The sequence below is a fragment of the Pinus tabuliformis genome, chromosome Q (assembly GCF_031772625.1).
Source record: "Pinus tabuliformis cultivar Carrire ecotype Pingquan chromosome Q, CPIR1, whole genome shotgun sequence".
Taxonomy (NCBI): Eukaryota; Viridiplantae; Streptophyta; class Pinopsida; order Pinales; family Pinaceae; genus Pinus; species Pinus tabuliformis.
The window spans coordinates 563,669,660-563,684,586 of record NC_142296.1 but is presented as its reverse complement, the minus strand read 5'-3'; the positions used below and the strand labels follow the sequence as shown (position 1 = coordinate 563,684,586).

The window sequence follows — 14,927 nt, the reverse complement described above, 5'->3', positions numbered from 1 at the left end:
TATTCATAAACTACTGCTTAATAATATAAAACCCTCAGAGCTGCTGCACTGGTTTTCCTGCATTGGGTTTTTCCGGGGACATTTGTCCAAAAATAACGGTGTCTATTGTGTTGTATTTTCTTTCTTGCTCAGTCTCTTGTTTCCACATAATATTTAATTAAGTGAAGGTTGCAGTGTATGTATTACGATATTTTTCGTAGGAAACTGCAAGTAATTTGTTTAAAGGAATTTAACAAATAGGAGTAATATCATCATTCGCTGCAGTAGGAATTCCGTTTAGGAATTTTCACATGGTATCAGAGTTGCAAGTGAAGCAAGAAGAGCAGAGCTGATAGATCCAACGGTGAGCAGAAGAGGGAAATCAAAAAGCTGCAAGAGGCAACGGTTCGAAACCCTAGAGGGTTTGTGCAGTTCTTAGCCGGAGGGCTGAAATTTCGAGGCAGTCTCTCTCCGAGTGAGTTGATGGAGAGGACTCCCAGTTCAAATTTTTGCCGGGGGCGGAGGGAGCAGTGTTGAAGCCTTAGCGTGAGGAGAAGCTGGTGGGAGACAAATTTTTCTGCAGGCAGTTAGCTGGGCAGAATATCGTCAGAAGAGAGAGGAGACGCACGGTTGAGGGAATTTCTTCCTCAGAGAATTCCTAGTCAAGGAATTCAAATTCTCTGGAGCTGAGTAGCAACAAGGGGCAATAGTTTTACTAGCTCCAACAAGGAGTGTGTAGGCTAGCCCAGCAGCAGCACAAGAGAGAGGAGATTTTTGACATTTGTGGTAGAAATGGCAACCAGTGGCTTAAGGGATCACTACAGGTTGGACGGAGTATCCAACTATATCGTCTAGAAGGCTGGAATGTCATTCCTTCTAGATGAGCATGCCCTCAAGACATATGTCGACAGCGTGGTGGCTCTCCTTGCAGATGCAGATCCATTGAAGAAGTACAGATCATAAATGACAAAGGCTAAGAGGATGATCCTTGATGGAGTAAAGGATCACGTAGTATGTCATGTCGCTAGTAGAGGAAATGCTAAGGAGATGTGGGATGCCTTGGCAACGCTATAAAAGGTTCTTACGAGCAACGTAAGATGTACTTGGAGCAGAAGCTGAGATTTGCTTAGATGTAGAAGGGAGAGCGTGGGGATCCATTCTTCACGAAGCTGAAGGAAACCTGTGATAAGTTGTCTGCTGCGGGGCATACACCTCAGGATTCAGAGTTGGTTAGACTGGCCCTCAATTCTGTCTCAGATGAGTGGCAAGTCTTTGTCCAGAGTATCCTGCACAGAGCAGCATTGCCGAATTGGGATGAGATGTGGGCAGCTCTAAAACAAGAGGAGCTAAGGAGAGACTTAGTCAAGGGTCGAATCCCGAGGAGGAGGATAATGCGGCCCTTGCATCGAAGGGACAATAGGAGCAGCGAAGATGTAAGAAGGACGTCTCAAAGATCAAGTTTTTCAGGTGTTGTGAGATGCGTCACTACGCTACTTAGTGTCCTCTCAAGAAGAAGGACAAGGATGAGAAACACGATCCAAACGCTGCGCCCGTGAAGATCGAAGAGAAGGAGTTTGCTAAGATACCTCCAAGAGGGAGGTGGGCTGATTTAGAACTGTAGTTCAAAAGAGCTACAGATGGGCAGCATCCGTGAGGAGTCCACCTCTTGGATCAATACCTTGTTACAAGGGCCCAGTTTTGTGGTAGCAGGATGGACTAGTGTCGGATGGTGCTGAGGAGTGTCAGAGAGACAGTTGCAGTGGCTAGGAGTGTTAGAGACTGAACAACGTAGAGCAAAGTTGGTAGCAGTGCAGATGGCACAAAGTAGAGGTCAACAACATCACAGTAGATTCAGAGGGTCAGTGCAAACACTAGCAACAATTAGGCTTCAACATTCATGTGGTATCATACTAAACACAGTTAGTTCAGTAATTTTGGATGTTTTCCTTCGCTGATAGAGTAGCAACAACAGTTTGCAGTGTAGTAGCAGTTGGTAGTGGCAGTGCTAGCAGCAACATAGATGCAACACTTGAGAGGGAGCTGTAGTACGGATGCAGTGTTGACAGTGGCAGTGTCAACAGCAGTATAGGTGTAGCAGTACCACAGTAATTGATGGACAAGATGTCAGGCATTAGCAGCGCAAAGGACGATGCTTTAGAGTGAGAGCAAAATATGCAACAGCGTATATTACTAGAGCACATTTCTCGCTAAGTGGGAGTGTTGATTTGGGGTAGCATCGGATGTGCTCTAGGCCTCAAATATTGCAGGGAGGCTTAGGCACATATATTCCAAAGAACCCAGAAAGCATTTTGGGAAATTCCACCTAGAAACGATTTTATTAAAATAATTAATATTTTTTAATGGGGCCCTAAGTCTAAACTTAGGATGCAATGTTGACAGTGGCAGTGTTAGCAACAGTATAGATGCAGCAGCAGCGCAATAGTTGATGGACAACATGTTAGACATTAGCAGCATAGAGGACGATGCTTTAGAGTCAGAGCAATATGCAACAATGTATATTGCTAGAGCACATTTCTCGCTAAGAGGGAGTGTTGATTTGGGGTAGCATTAGATGTGCTCTAGGCCTCAAATTTTGCAGGGAGGCTTGGGCACATGTATTCCAAAGAATCCAGAAAGCATTTTGGGATATTCCACCCAAAAACGATTTTATTAAAATAATTAATATTTTTTAGTGAGACCCTAAGTTTAAACTTAGGAAATTAAAAATATTAATGGGTATTAATCTAATTGTGGGTGTAACTTCTAGAAGAAGATTAAGATCAAGCTAAAATGATCTTAGCCATTGATTAACTTTTAATCTGGGACGTTGAATGTCAACGAGAAGATTATTTAAAAGAGCTTGAGGGTCGTTTGAAAAACACACTGAGAGATCAAGAGATCGAATTTCTGAAGTGAGAAGTTCTCAGGAGGAAATTCTGATCGAGTATATTTCTTGCAGTTGAGGGGTAGGGATAGTTGGGTTGGAGTATCTTCGCCAGAGCCCAGGATACGCAGCAGAGAGAGGCATAGAGACACCAGAGGGTTGACGCTGAACCAGAAGGGCCCATGCAGAGCTTGACTTTGAGCCAGAAGGGCTCACGCAGAGGCAGCTTAGTCACCCACGCAGAAGTTCGAGTTTTGCCGAGGAGCTGACATTTCTGAGCCAGGAGGGCTGAAAACTGCTCCAGAAGGCAAGACATTTACCAGTTGAGCTGACGCAGAGCCTCAGGGAGGTCCACGCAGGGGCAGTGTAGTTGTAACTGGGGACAGTTGATTCAACTGCCGAAACAGCCGAGATTTGGCGGGTAGAGTGGGGTAATCTCACAATTCTTCTCTGCCAGTTGTATTTCTCTGTAACTGGATTACCGAGAACGCATCCAGAGTTGTATTCAGAAACTACTGCTTAATAATATAAAACCCTCAAAGTTGCTGCACCTGTTTTATCTCATTGGGTTTTTACGGGGACAATTGTCCAAAAATAATGGTGTCTATTGTGCTGTATTTTGTTTCTTGCTCAGTCTCTTGTTTCCGCATAATATTTAATTAAGTGAAGGCTGCAGTGTATGTATTACAATATTTGCCGTAGGAAACAAGTAATTTGTTTAAAGGAAATAAACAAATAGGAGTAATATAATCAGTTGTTGCAGTAGGAATTCCGTTTAGGAATTTTCACATGGTATTAGAGCTGCAGGTGAAGCAAGAAGAGAAGAGCCAGTAGATCCATTGGTGAGCAGAAGAGGGAAATCGAAAAGTTGCAGGAGACAGTAGTTCGAAACCCTAGAGGGTTTGTGTAGTTCTTAGCGGGAGGGTTGAAATTTCGAGGCAGTCCGTCTTCGATTGAGTCGATGGAGAAAAGGACTCCCAGTTCGAATTTTTGTCGGGGTAGAGGGAGCAACACTGAAGCCTAAACGTGAGGAGAAGGTGGGAGGAGAGGGTGGGCAGAAAATCGTCAGAAGGGAGAGGAGAAGTACGTTGAGGGAATTTCTTTCTCAGAGAATTCATAACCAAGTAATTCAAAGTCTCTAGAGCTGAGCAGCAGAAAGGGGCAACAATTTTACTAGCTCCAGCAGGGAGTGTGTAGGCTAGCCCAACAACAACACAGAAGAGAGAGGAGATTTTTGACATTTGTGGTGGAAATGGCAACCAGTGGCTTGAGGGATCAGGATAGGTTGGATGGAGCATCCAACTATGTCATCTGGAAGGCTAGAATGTAATTCCTACTAGATGAGCACGCCCTCAAGACATATGTCAACAGTGTGGTGGCTATCCCTGTAGATGCAAATCCATTGAAAAAGTACAGATCAGAAATGGCGAAGGCCAAGAGGATGATCCTTGATGGATTAAAGGATCATGTAGTATGTCATGTCGCTAGCAGAGGAAATGCTAATGAGATGTGGGATGCCTTGGCAACGCTATATCAAGGTTCTTTCGAGCAGCGGAAGATGTACTTGGAGCAGAAGCTGAGATTTGCTTAGACGCAGAAGGGAGAGCATGTGGATCCATTCCTCATGAAGCTAAAGGAAACTCGTGATAAGTTGTCTGCTGTGGGGCATACACCTCAAGATTCAAAGTTGGTTAGACTGGCCCTCAATTCTGTGTCAGATCAGTGGCAAGTCTTCATCTAGAGTATCCTGGGCAGAGCAATATTGCCGAATTGGGATGAGATGTGGGCAACGCTAAAACAAGAGGCGCTGAGGAGAGACTTAGTCAAGGTCAAACTTGATAGAAGTAGCAGCAGCAGTGGGTCGAAGCCCATGGAGGAGGATAATGCAACCCTTGCATCGAAGGGACAACAGGAGCAGTGGAGATGTAAGAAGGACGCCTCGAAGATCAAATGTTTCAGGTATGGTGAGATGGGTCACTACGCTACTCAGTGTCCTCTCAAGAAGAAGGACAAGGATGAGAAACACGATCCAAAGGTTGCGCCTGTGAAGATCGAAGAGGAGGAGTTTGCTGAGATACCTCCAAGAGGGAGGTGGGCTAATTTAGAACTGTAGTTTGAAAGAGCTACAGATGGGCAGGATCTGTGAGGAGTCCACCTCTTGGATCAATACCTTGCTACGAGGGCCCAGTTTTGTGGTAGCAGGATGGACTAGTGTTGGATGGTGCCGAGGAGTGTCGGGGAGACAATTACAATGGCTAGGAGTGCTAGAGACTGAACAACGTAGAGCTAAGTTGGTAGCAGTGCAGATGGCACAGAGCAGAGGTTAGCAGTAGCGCAGTAGATTAAGAGGGTCAGTGCGGAGACTAGCAACAGTCAGGCTTCAACATTCACGTGGTATAATACTAAACACAATTAGTTCAGTAATTTTGGATGTTTTTCCGTCGCTGATAAAGTAACAACAACAGTTTACAGTGCAGTAGCAGTTGGCGGTGGTAGTGCTAGCAGCAACACAGATGCAACACTTGAGAGGGAGCTGTAGTACGAATGCAGTGTTGACAGTGGCAATGTCAGCAATAGTATAGATGCAGCAACATCGCAGTAGTTGATGGACATCATCAGCAGCGCAGAGGACGATGCTTCAGAGTCAGAGCAATATGCAACAGCATATATTGCTAGAGCACATTCCTCGCTAAGAGGGAGTGTTGATTTGGGGTAGCATTGGATGTGCTCTAGGCCTCAAATTTTGCAGGGAGGCTTGGGCACATGTATTCCAAAGAACCCAGAAAGCGTTTTGGGAAATTCCACCCAGAAACGATTTTATTAAAATAATTAATATTTTTTAATGGGACCCTAAGTCTAAACTTAGGAAATTAAAAATATTAATGGGTATTAATCTAATTGTGGGTGTAACTTCTAGAAGAAGACGAGGATCAAGCTAAAATGATCTTAGCCATTGATTAACTTTTAATCTGGGTCGTTGAATGTCATTTGGAAAACACACCGAGAGATTAGGAGATCGAATTTCTAAAGTGAAAAGTTCTCAGGAGGAAATTCTAATCGACTATATTTCTTGCAGTTGAGGGGCAGGGATAGTTGGGTTGGAGTATGTTCTCCAGGGCCCAGGATATGCACCAGAGAGAGGCAGAGAGACACCAGAGGTGTTGACGCTGAACCGGAAGGGCCCACACAGAGTTTGACATTGAGCCAGAAGGGCTCACGCAAATGCAGCTCAATCACCCACGCGGAAGTCCGAGTTTTGCAGAGGAGCTTACATTTTTGAGCCGGAGGGCTGGAAACTGCTCCAGAAGGCAACACATTTTCCAGTTGAGTTGACATAGAGCCTCAGAGAGCTCCACACAGGCCCACGCAGTTACTGCGTAGGGGTATCGTAGTTGTAGCTGGGGACAGTTGATTCAGTTGTTGGAATAGCCTGGATTTGTTGGGTAGAGCGAGGTAATCTCACAATTCTTCTTTGCCAGTTGTATTTCTCTGTAATTGGATTGCCGGGAGGGCATCCATAGTTGTATTCAGAAACTACTGCTTAATAATATAAAACCCTCAAAGTTGCTGCATCGGTTTTCCCGCATTGGATTTTTCTGGGGACATTTGTCCAAAAATAACGGTGTCTATTGTGTTGTATTTTCTTTCTCGCTCAATCTCTTGTTTCCACATAATATTTAATTAAGTTAAGGCTGTAGTGTATGTATTACGATATTTTCCATAGGAAATAACAAGTAATTTGTTTAAAGGAATTTAACAAATTGGAGTAATATCATCAGTTGCTACAGTAGGAATTTCGTAGGAATTTTCACATGGGGCACCTCCTCTACTGAAAACTGTCCATTAGATGTATCTGTGCACATGTATTACTTGCTTAGGCACTTGTCTTTCCAACAAGCCTTGAATAAGAAAACATGCAACTATGTGCCAAATCTGAAAGAAAAGGCACTCATGAACCAACCATCAATGCCACATTGATTGATTAACCAACCAATCCATCTCACGAGTCTTGATGTACCTTTGAACAAATTAACGTAGGCACTCAAGTTGGATCTTGAAGAAATCCAATTTGGTTCCTAATGGGCCCCTGTTACATACTGGATTCTGGGCTGGTTAAGGAGTCTTCTGCTGTATAGGATTTGATAGAAGATGGATATGACAAAGATGGTTTGTAAGTCACATCTCAAGAGGACCTTTTACAATATGGGACGTTCATTGAGAATGCTTTCTTGTGTTGCTCCTACTTGCATCAACATTATTAGAATTTTCCTCATGTTGCAGTTGCTTCTGTATCTTTGTCAGACTTAGGAGCATGGTGGCATTAAGGAGGTTTTGCTGCCCTTGAGCTTTGATTAACCTCTCATTATCTTTTCTGCAGCATTAGATTTCCACCCTCGAGCTTCTCATTGTCTTTGCAACATGTGATGTTCCTTTTTCTGGTGTTCCTTATGGATGGACATTCAGGGTTGGAGGTAGACATGTCACAGGTGCAGGTTTACTTCATCAGCGGGCCCAGGGGCTTCTGGAGATGTTTCATGGGGTTTTTATGAGGTCCGATGGTATTCGCTTGATAGATTCCATCATCCGCATAGTTTGCCTTTTGTTCTGTTGCATTTCGACAACTTTCAAAAAACAAAGTTATTAATGGGCCTGACTCAATTAATTACGCTTAAGGTGGCATTCCAGGAAGAATACTGGACATAACACGTTAGTGTAATAGCTCGTTGGAACCGGAACGAGAAGATCTACAGGATGGGATGGTTAGGAACTTAGGAGTAATTTTCAGTGACCTGAGGAAGCATGGTGGCCAATTTACCCTTTTCCCACATTAAAAAGAATATTTTAATTGAAATTAAAGGAGGTAAAAATGCTTCATGATTAAAATAATAATAAAATAGGAGGTTCTAGAGGGGTTTATAAAAAGAGGAGGATGAGGCCATTAGAGGACATCTTGGATTTGATCTTTCTTCTTGTCTAAGAAGTTGGAGAACCCAGTTCTCTACTTCACTGGTAGCCCCAGGATGGAAACCCTCAGGTGATTTAGTGAGATTGGGCGAGTACCCATCTCCCCTTGTTGAATTCATCCAGAATTCGCAGGAGAGCTTAGTAGTTGCATTTCAGTTCAGCTTTGGAGCAGATCAGTTTTGGAGACCAAATTATCTATCTCAGCTATTTCAGTTATATCATCATGTACACTCTTTCAGTTATTTCAATTTATTATAATGAAAGCTGAGATTATTTCTGGCACTGTTCATTGTGTTATTGAATTTCATTCACTCTACTTGTTATATTTTACATGGCAATCTTCTGTTAATTGAATAGTAACTTTATGGTGAGATTTTGGGTGAATAAATTTCTGCATAATTAACAAAATATCCGGTTTGGGATATTACACAATATCTTGAGAGGTATCTTGATTTCTGCATCCCTTACTCTTTCAACCTTCATGGCATGCATATTTTTACCTATGGTATCTTCTTCATATATCTGCTTCATATTCATATGGGTCCTGTGCATTATTTATGATGAAATTTCTTTGTCCAACCAAGACTAAAGTCTGTTCTGCTAACTTCATGAGAAACTGGAAGTGCTTCTGCAAAATATGAATCTTCTGTTTGACCACCTTTTCTGAAGAGCTTTCCAGTGACTGAGTTCCCTGCAATCAGATGTCTGAGCAAGATTTAACAGCTAGGTTGAACTACAAAATTTGTGCACTATAACGTTTTTATTACTTAGCAACATCAAAAGTTATTATTGTGTTACCTCTCTTATGGTCGAGACTCTGGAGTTTTGCATGTCATCATCAATGCAAAAACCCCATCCGAATCATAAAGATATATTAAATATATGAATAATAGTGGCAATTCACATACGTGAACATTGAAAGCATGAAATAAATATTCACAATTGCTATTGGGTTTCGATTTTTTTTTTCTTTTCAAAATTTACTTTTATGACTTATTCTAAGGTCACTGGGAAATGACTGTTGGGGTGAATCTTGGCATCTCCCTTTTTTTGGGGAGTAGTGCTCAGGCCTTCCCCATAAATGGGAAATACCCCATTTCTTGGGAAACATCCCACCTTGCATCACCAAGTTTCCCCAAAAAAAGGATGTCAGGAAGTGTCCCACACTGAGTTCCCCATCTTGGAACGATGGGGAATACATGCCCCTGCCACCCCCCAAACCCACCACAAGCATCTCCTTGTAACATTTTGTTTAAAATAGACTTTCTTATATGGTTCTTCTGATTTTCTTTTGCTGGAAGAACACCTGTCAGTGGCCCAAATGTTACAAACAATTTAACAACCATTTACTTTGAGCACTATTATAACTTCATTTCATAAAAGGTAGCAAACTACCTTACAGCTGAAAACAATGTTATTTCACGAGGTAGGGGCCTTTTCTATAGATCAAGAGAAGGATTTTGATATATATATATATATATATATATATTATATATAATGTTTAATTTATTAAATAGATGTTTTAAGGTTTCTAACATTTTATGCCTTGGTGGTTGTTTGTGGGCCCCCTCAGAGGTGATCTGGTGCTGAAACAGAGCTTAAAAGTTAACATCTGTTTGGCATTTTTTTTGGGCCTATGTGGTCAGGAATGTGAAGGGGTTCCTAGCCCGTATTGAACGTTTGGAAGTTCCTGATTGCCAAAATGGCTTTGGAAATGCCCTTGGAAGTGGCTTGACCATCACCTCAAAGCTCCCAAAATGTTTCTGAAGCTCTGGAATTGCTTCCACACCTACACTCGCAGGAACAGGGAAATTCCGGGAATGGGTTCCCCAACACCCAGGAACAGTCCTTTTGAAACTATGCATATAGTCATCAGCTCACAAAAGCTGGACAGATAACTAAGGAGCTTCAGGACAGATATCAGATAGAGAGATAGCAGGAACATAGTTTGATTTACAAAAAAATTGTAAGTCAAAGGACTTAATAATGTCATTTTACTCCTACGTACTAATATACCAATTTCTATGCACACAATTGGACCTAGCAAATCCATCAACATCGCAAATCCTCTGTGGAGCTTGGCAGTTAGGAAAGCTATAAAGCAGGTACCGAGCTTTCTTGTTACAGATCATGAAATCAAATAAAGAAAATTGATGTTCAATGTCATGTTAACCCAATATTTCATGCCCATCATTTTCTTGATTTGAAGACCACCTTTCATTATTATTGACTTAGTTTCCTTCCAGATGCAGATTTACGTGATAAAGATTTTTTGTCTGAAATTTTTTGTATCTCTTAGTCAAGGTAACTTTTTACTTGAAATGATAGATGTTGATGCATTTATATGAAAAAATTAGTAATATACATGTTCATAGTTCTGTAAGCCATCTTCTCCAATCTCCACAACAAACATCAAATTCCCACAAAGTAGACAAGTTGAGCGTCTTCTTTTCTCTGGTTTCAACAACATTTTGCAATGCATACATATATATATATATATATATATATATATATATCTATTGACCAGTGTTTTAAAAACCGGCCGGTTAGCAAGCCCACCGTGTCAAACCGGCTTAAAAACCCAGTTTACCTCCTTATTTCACCTTTTTTTTACCCTAACCGGTCCTAACCAGCCGGTTTGTGGTCAAACTGGCCAGTTAGCTGCCACGGCCGCGGAGGACCCAGACAACACTGTTTTCCAAATTTTTAAGGTGTTTTGGAGGGAAAGTAAGGGTTCTTTCCCTTCAAAAACACCCTCTGCAGGCCTTTAAAAGGCCCTTCTCCCTCTCATTTGTCTCACACATCTCATTTGGAGTATTTGTGAGTTTGATTGGGAGCTTGGAGAGTGTTGAGTTTTTGCTGGAGTAGTGGAACAACAAAGAGTTTAAGCTAAGTAATAGTCACCATGCCTCCAAAAGCCAAAGATACTGTATGGGCTCATTGTGATATGATTGATGGCAAAATGATCTGCAAATATTGCCAAAAATCGATTGGAGGAGGGGGTATTAACAGGTTCAAGCAACACTTGGCTGGGATAGGAGGCCATGTAAAGCCACAAGGAGCACCAAATGAAGTAATAGAGCATATTAGGGCAGAATACCTTCAGAAGTTTGAGACTCAAGTCACTGAACCAATAGAGAAGTTTGTGACTGCAAAGTTTGGGAGTCGAGACTCAACCAACTGAGTTTGATCGTGATGACTCATGAGAAGTTTCAAGTGATAATGTTGATCACTATTAGTATTATCATATATGTAGACTTGAGTCTTGTAGTAGGCCACTGGCCCCATAGTTTGTAGGCTTTGTTTTTGCACTCTAGAGGCCCCTTAGAGCCTCATTGCTTATGTATTTTGTTGATGATATGTATTGCACTCGGTGCCATTTTGATATATTCACATTTACATGGTATATAAATGAGCAATCTTTGCATATTTTGTCTCTATTGGCTTGGAATCATGGTTTTAAATCTTAAAAATTGTTTTTTTCATTAAAAATTAATTATTTAATGTATTTTTTTAAAACCGGTTCGTTTAGACCTGACCAGTCCCAGTTCAACCGGTTCCGGTTCGAAACCCGGTTCATTAGGTGGACTGGTCCGGTCACCGGTTCCGGTTATTAAAACATTGATATTGACCTTTCGCTGTTACATGAATGCTATTTGTTGCAGCTCTGTCCCATGTGTTCTATTCTATTTGTTCTGTTATGTTTCTATGGATTGTAAAGTGGCCTATATGTTAGTTTCATTTTTATGTTTAATAGTGTATAATTGTTAATTATTGTTTTAATTTGAAATTTGGGAAGCAGGAAATTGTCACATGCTTCCAATTTAATAGCGTGAGCATGTTTATTGGTCGCATCATTAATCGACTCGAAGAATACCGTATCTCTTTCTTCAAATATAGAGTATTGTAAAATTCTACAGAGAACATTCTTAAGATGCAATAATTATCGATTAATTTCAGAGTTTTGATAAGTTTGCAATATTTATCAGATATAATAAGCTAATCGTGCTTAGAAATTGTGTCATTTTGCTTTGCCTGAAATTGATGTCGCAGCTGGTAATGCTAATATGGTGCTACTTCATGGTAGTCTTGACGGATCCTGGTAGTGTCCCACAAGATTGGAGGCCAATCGTAGATGAAGAAGCGGCAGAGGCACAAACAATGCCCATATCTGCAACTCTACCATCTATATCAAATACAACATGTCCACAGCCATTGGTTGGTGGCATGGCTCAAATTCCAGGTCTACGTTATTGCACCAAGTGTGAAAATATCAAACCACCACGGAGCCATCATTGTCGTGTGTGTAAGCACCCTCCAAACATCTATATCATCAGTATTTTACTCATTATTCTTTACTATTGAACTGGATCCTTTCAACAATTTCTTATATTTTCATAAATATCTAAGTTGTATACATCTAGAACATTGTTAGGTTTTTGAGATTAAATGATAGCTATGAATTTATTTTCTTAATTATTTGAATTTACCAATGTTAGCTATCAAATTCTGGAGATTTAAATTATGAGACCCTTTATCAATTTTACACAGAAATTTGAGTGTTATTCTTAATGGATTCTTGTGAAAACATTGTATGTCTATAATAAGACTATGAGGGTAGTGGAATGTTTAATGAACTCATCTGTTATTCTATTTTATATTTAGCAGGATCATAATCTTAGGCTTCATAAGAGGGATCGCTTCTGAGTTTTCACTTAAAGTTCATTACTTGTTTTCCAAAGAAAACAAATGAACATATCTTTGAAATGGTTTTTGGTCTGCTACAGATGGGTTTCTAGCAAAATTATTGGACTTGGACATGGGGAGGACTCAAATTATGATTTGGCTCTGATCTTAAGTTCAACTTGATGAACAGCTAGATCAAATAAAAAATACATAAACTATTAAAAATTTAATTAAAAAAATGTATATTCATGTATGTCAATGTAAATACAAACAATTTGACTTCAATTGTGCAAGTTTTCTGATTTATATTGCTTGTATGGGTGCAAATAGGGAAAATTACATCAAGATACATAAACTAGAAGTCTTAAGATACATAAAATTAAAGTTTTGAGAGTCCAAAGATCTTCAAATTATAAATGAATGAGAATATACTGTAGGTGCATAATTAACACATCTAATCATTAAAGTATTTACAATAACTAGCTTTGTAAGTATAAAAACCAAAGCATTGGATTTATCAAGATATGATTGACTTACTTTAGTCAACTCATCTTGATCTCACCATTTATTGATGGACCCCAAGATGAAGTAAGGTTAATTTGGAGCATTCTTTTATTTTAGGCATAGCTAGTTGATTTGTGGCTTAGTGAATTGCAAATGACTGAGCAATGGGCATGCAAGCATTGTTCTATAAAAGGGCTAGGTGCTCATTGTACATAGTTGATTGAGTTGAGAAATAATTGAACTTTGCTTTTCGTCCATGGATGCTTCCTTTTTGAGCGTTTTACCATGTAACATCTCATGTCTTTTGTGAGTTTGCTGTGTTACTATGAGCCTGTGACAATGTGCATTTTCAAACACAAACTTATTACTATGTCACGAGTCATGGCTCATGAGTCAACAAGATCATCAATTGTTACATACATAAATAATAACTAGGAAAGAATAAATATGGGGAAGAAATAAATAAATAAATGTCAATAAACGTGAAGTCACATGAAAAGAGGACATGAGACAGAGGAGAGGAAAATACAAGTGTCCGACATGCTAAGTCACATGGTTTGGGTTTGAGTTTGAGTTCAGGTTTGACATTGATTAGGTTTGGTTCGAATTCAATTTTTTGATGATGTTCGCCATTAGGTTCGTCTATATATATTTTCTATGTTAACTATAAAATGAAATATAACATAACATAGTAAGAAATCAGCATCAATAAACAGCAAACATGTTATCATGGACTTGGAAACTACAATGATAGATTACGGGCTTGAGTTGAGCCACAAGGTTATGAGCTTGAGCTGTGGACTTGGTCAACGACTATGAGGTTCGATGAGTTTTGCCGAAACTCAAAGTATTTTTTAGGTTGCCCAATTTTGAACCTCAAGGTTGAAGTTTGATGAATCTTGTTGTTGAAGAAAAGTGTAACTAGGTTCGGTATTTGTAAATGTAATTTTGATCTTTGTACTTGTCAAGAAAAATAAATATTATTTTTGTAAAATTATTCGAATGAGTTTCTTGCTCATTCCATAGGTCTATGAAAGTAAAGAATTAAAGTCATGTTAAAGAGTTCTTCTTGAGCATGAATATGGGTCAACCTAGTGTCAAGTAGCCCTCCAAGACAAGCACCATCCTCCAATGAAGAAGTCTGCAAGCAAAACGAGGTTAAAGACAGTCATGTCGGCCTAAAAGAATTAGATTCACTCATGTCGGCTCAAAGAAATAGACACAACTCTTCATGGATACACGTCGGCTTAATATGAAGGGCAAACCACTATATATACCCAGCTGGGGTATCCGCAAAAGCAAGGAAAAAACTCGGACTTGTCTGAGATTTTCAGAAGTCTACTACAGGATCTCGGATAGGCACATTAAGTACAGAATTTCAGACAAGCTCTACAACTTCGGATGAGGAGCAGTGACCTCAGATATCTCTGAAACCCCGAGTAATTGCAGTCACACAGAACTCAGATTCATCTAATGATTCTTGGAGGAAATTACAGTGGTTCAGGACCTCGGTCAAGAGCAGTGGTTCAGTACTTCGATGAGTACAATAGTCCTATGGGTAAAGCCTCTCAATGATCACAGTCTTGGCATAGCAAACAGTCACGTGAAGATCTCGGTGTAGTAAGGAAACACAGTAATGGTTTCAGTATATATCTCTATTAAAGAATACTCTGTCTCGGCATATCTCCAGAATTCAACTATGGTCTTAGTATAGCACATACTGTCTTGACATACTTCAAGATACAGTCACATGCATAGCTATGATCTCGATCTTGAAGGAGACATAGTCACAAGGAGAAGATCCCAGTGAAGGAAGCAACAATGGTGCAGACCTCGATGAAGGTGCAACAATGGTGTTGCAGTAGTAATGAAGACTTCAGTGGTGCATTAGTGATGGTCTTTGTAAGTA

At 40.2% G+C, this 14,927-nt stretch overlaps 1 protein-coding gene across 3 annotated transcripts in view; it reads left to right on the top strand.

Annotated features, from left to right (window-relative positions):
• Positions 1-14,927, top strand: part of LOC149220687 (putative protein S-acyltransferase 14) — a 184,482-nt gene that overhangs the window by 42,024 nt on the left and 127,531 nt on the right. For 2 of the 3 annotated variants that reach the window (XM_089384868.1, XM_089384869.1), the window contains one exon: positions 11,882-12,134. In XM_089384868.1, coding sequence (XP_089240994.1) covers positions 11,882-12,134 — 253 coding nt within the window. Of the gene's footprint in view, positions 1-11,841; positions 12,135-14,927 lie in introns of all 3 variants that reach the window. The other variant, XM_089384870.1, reaches the window with a different exon arrangement.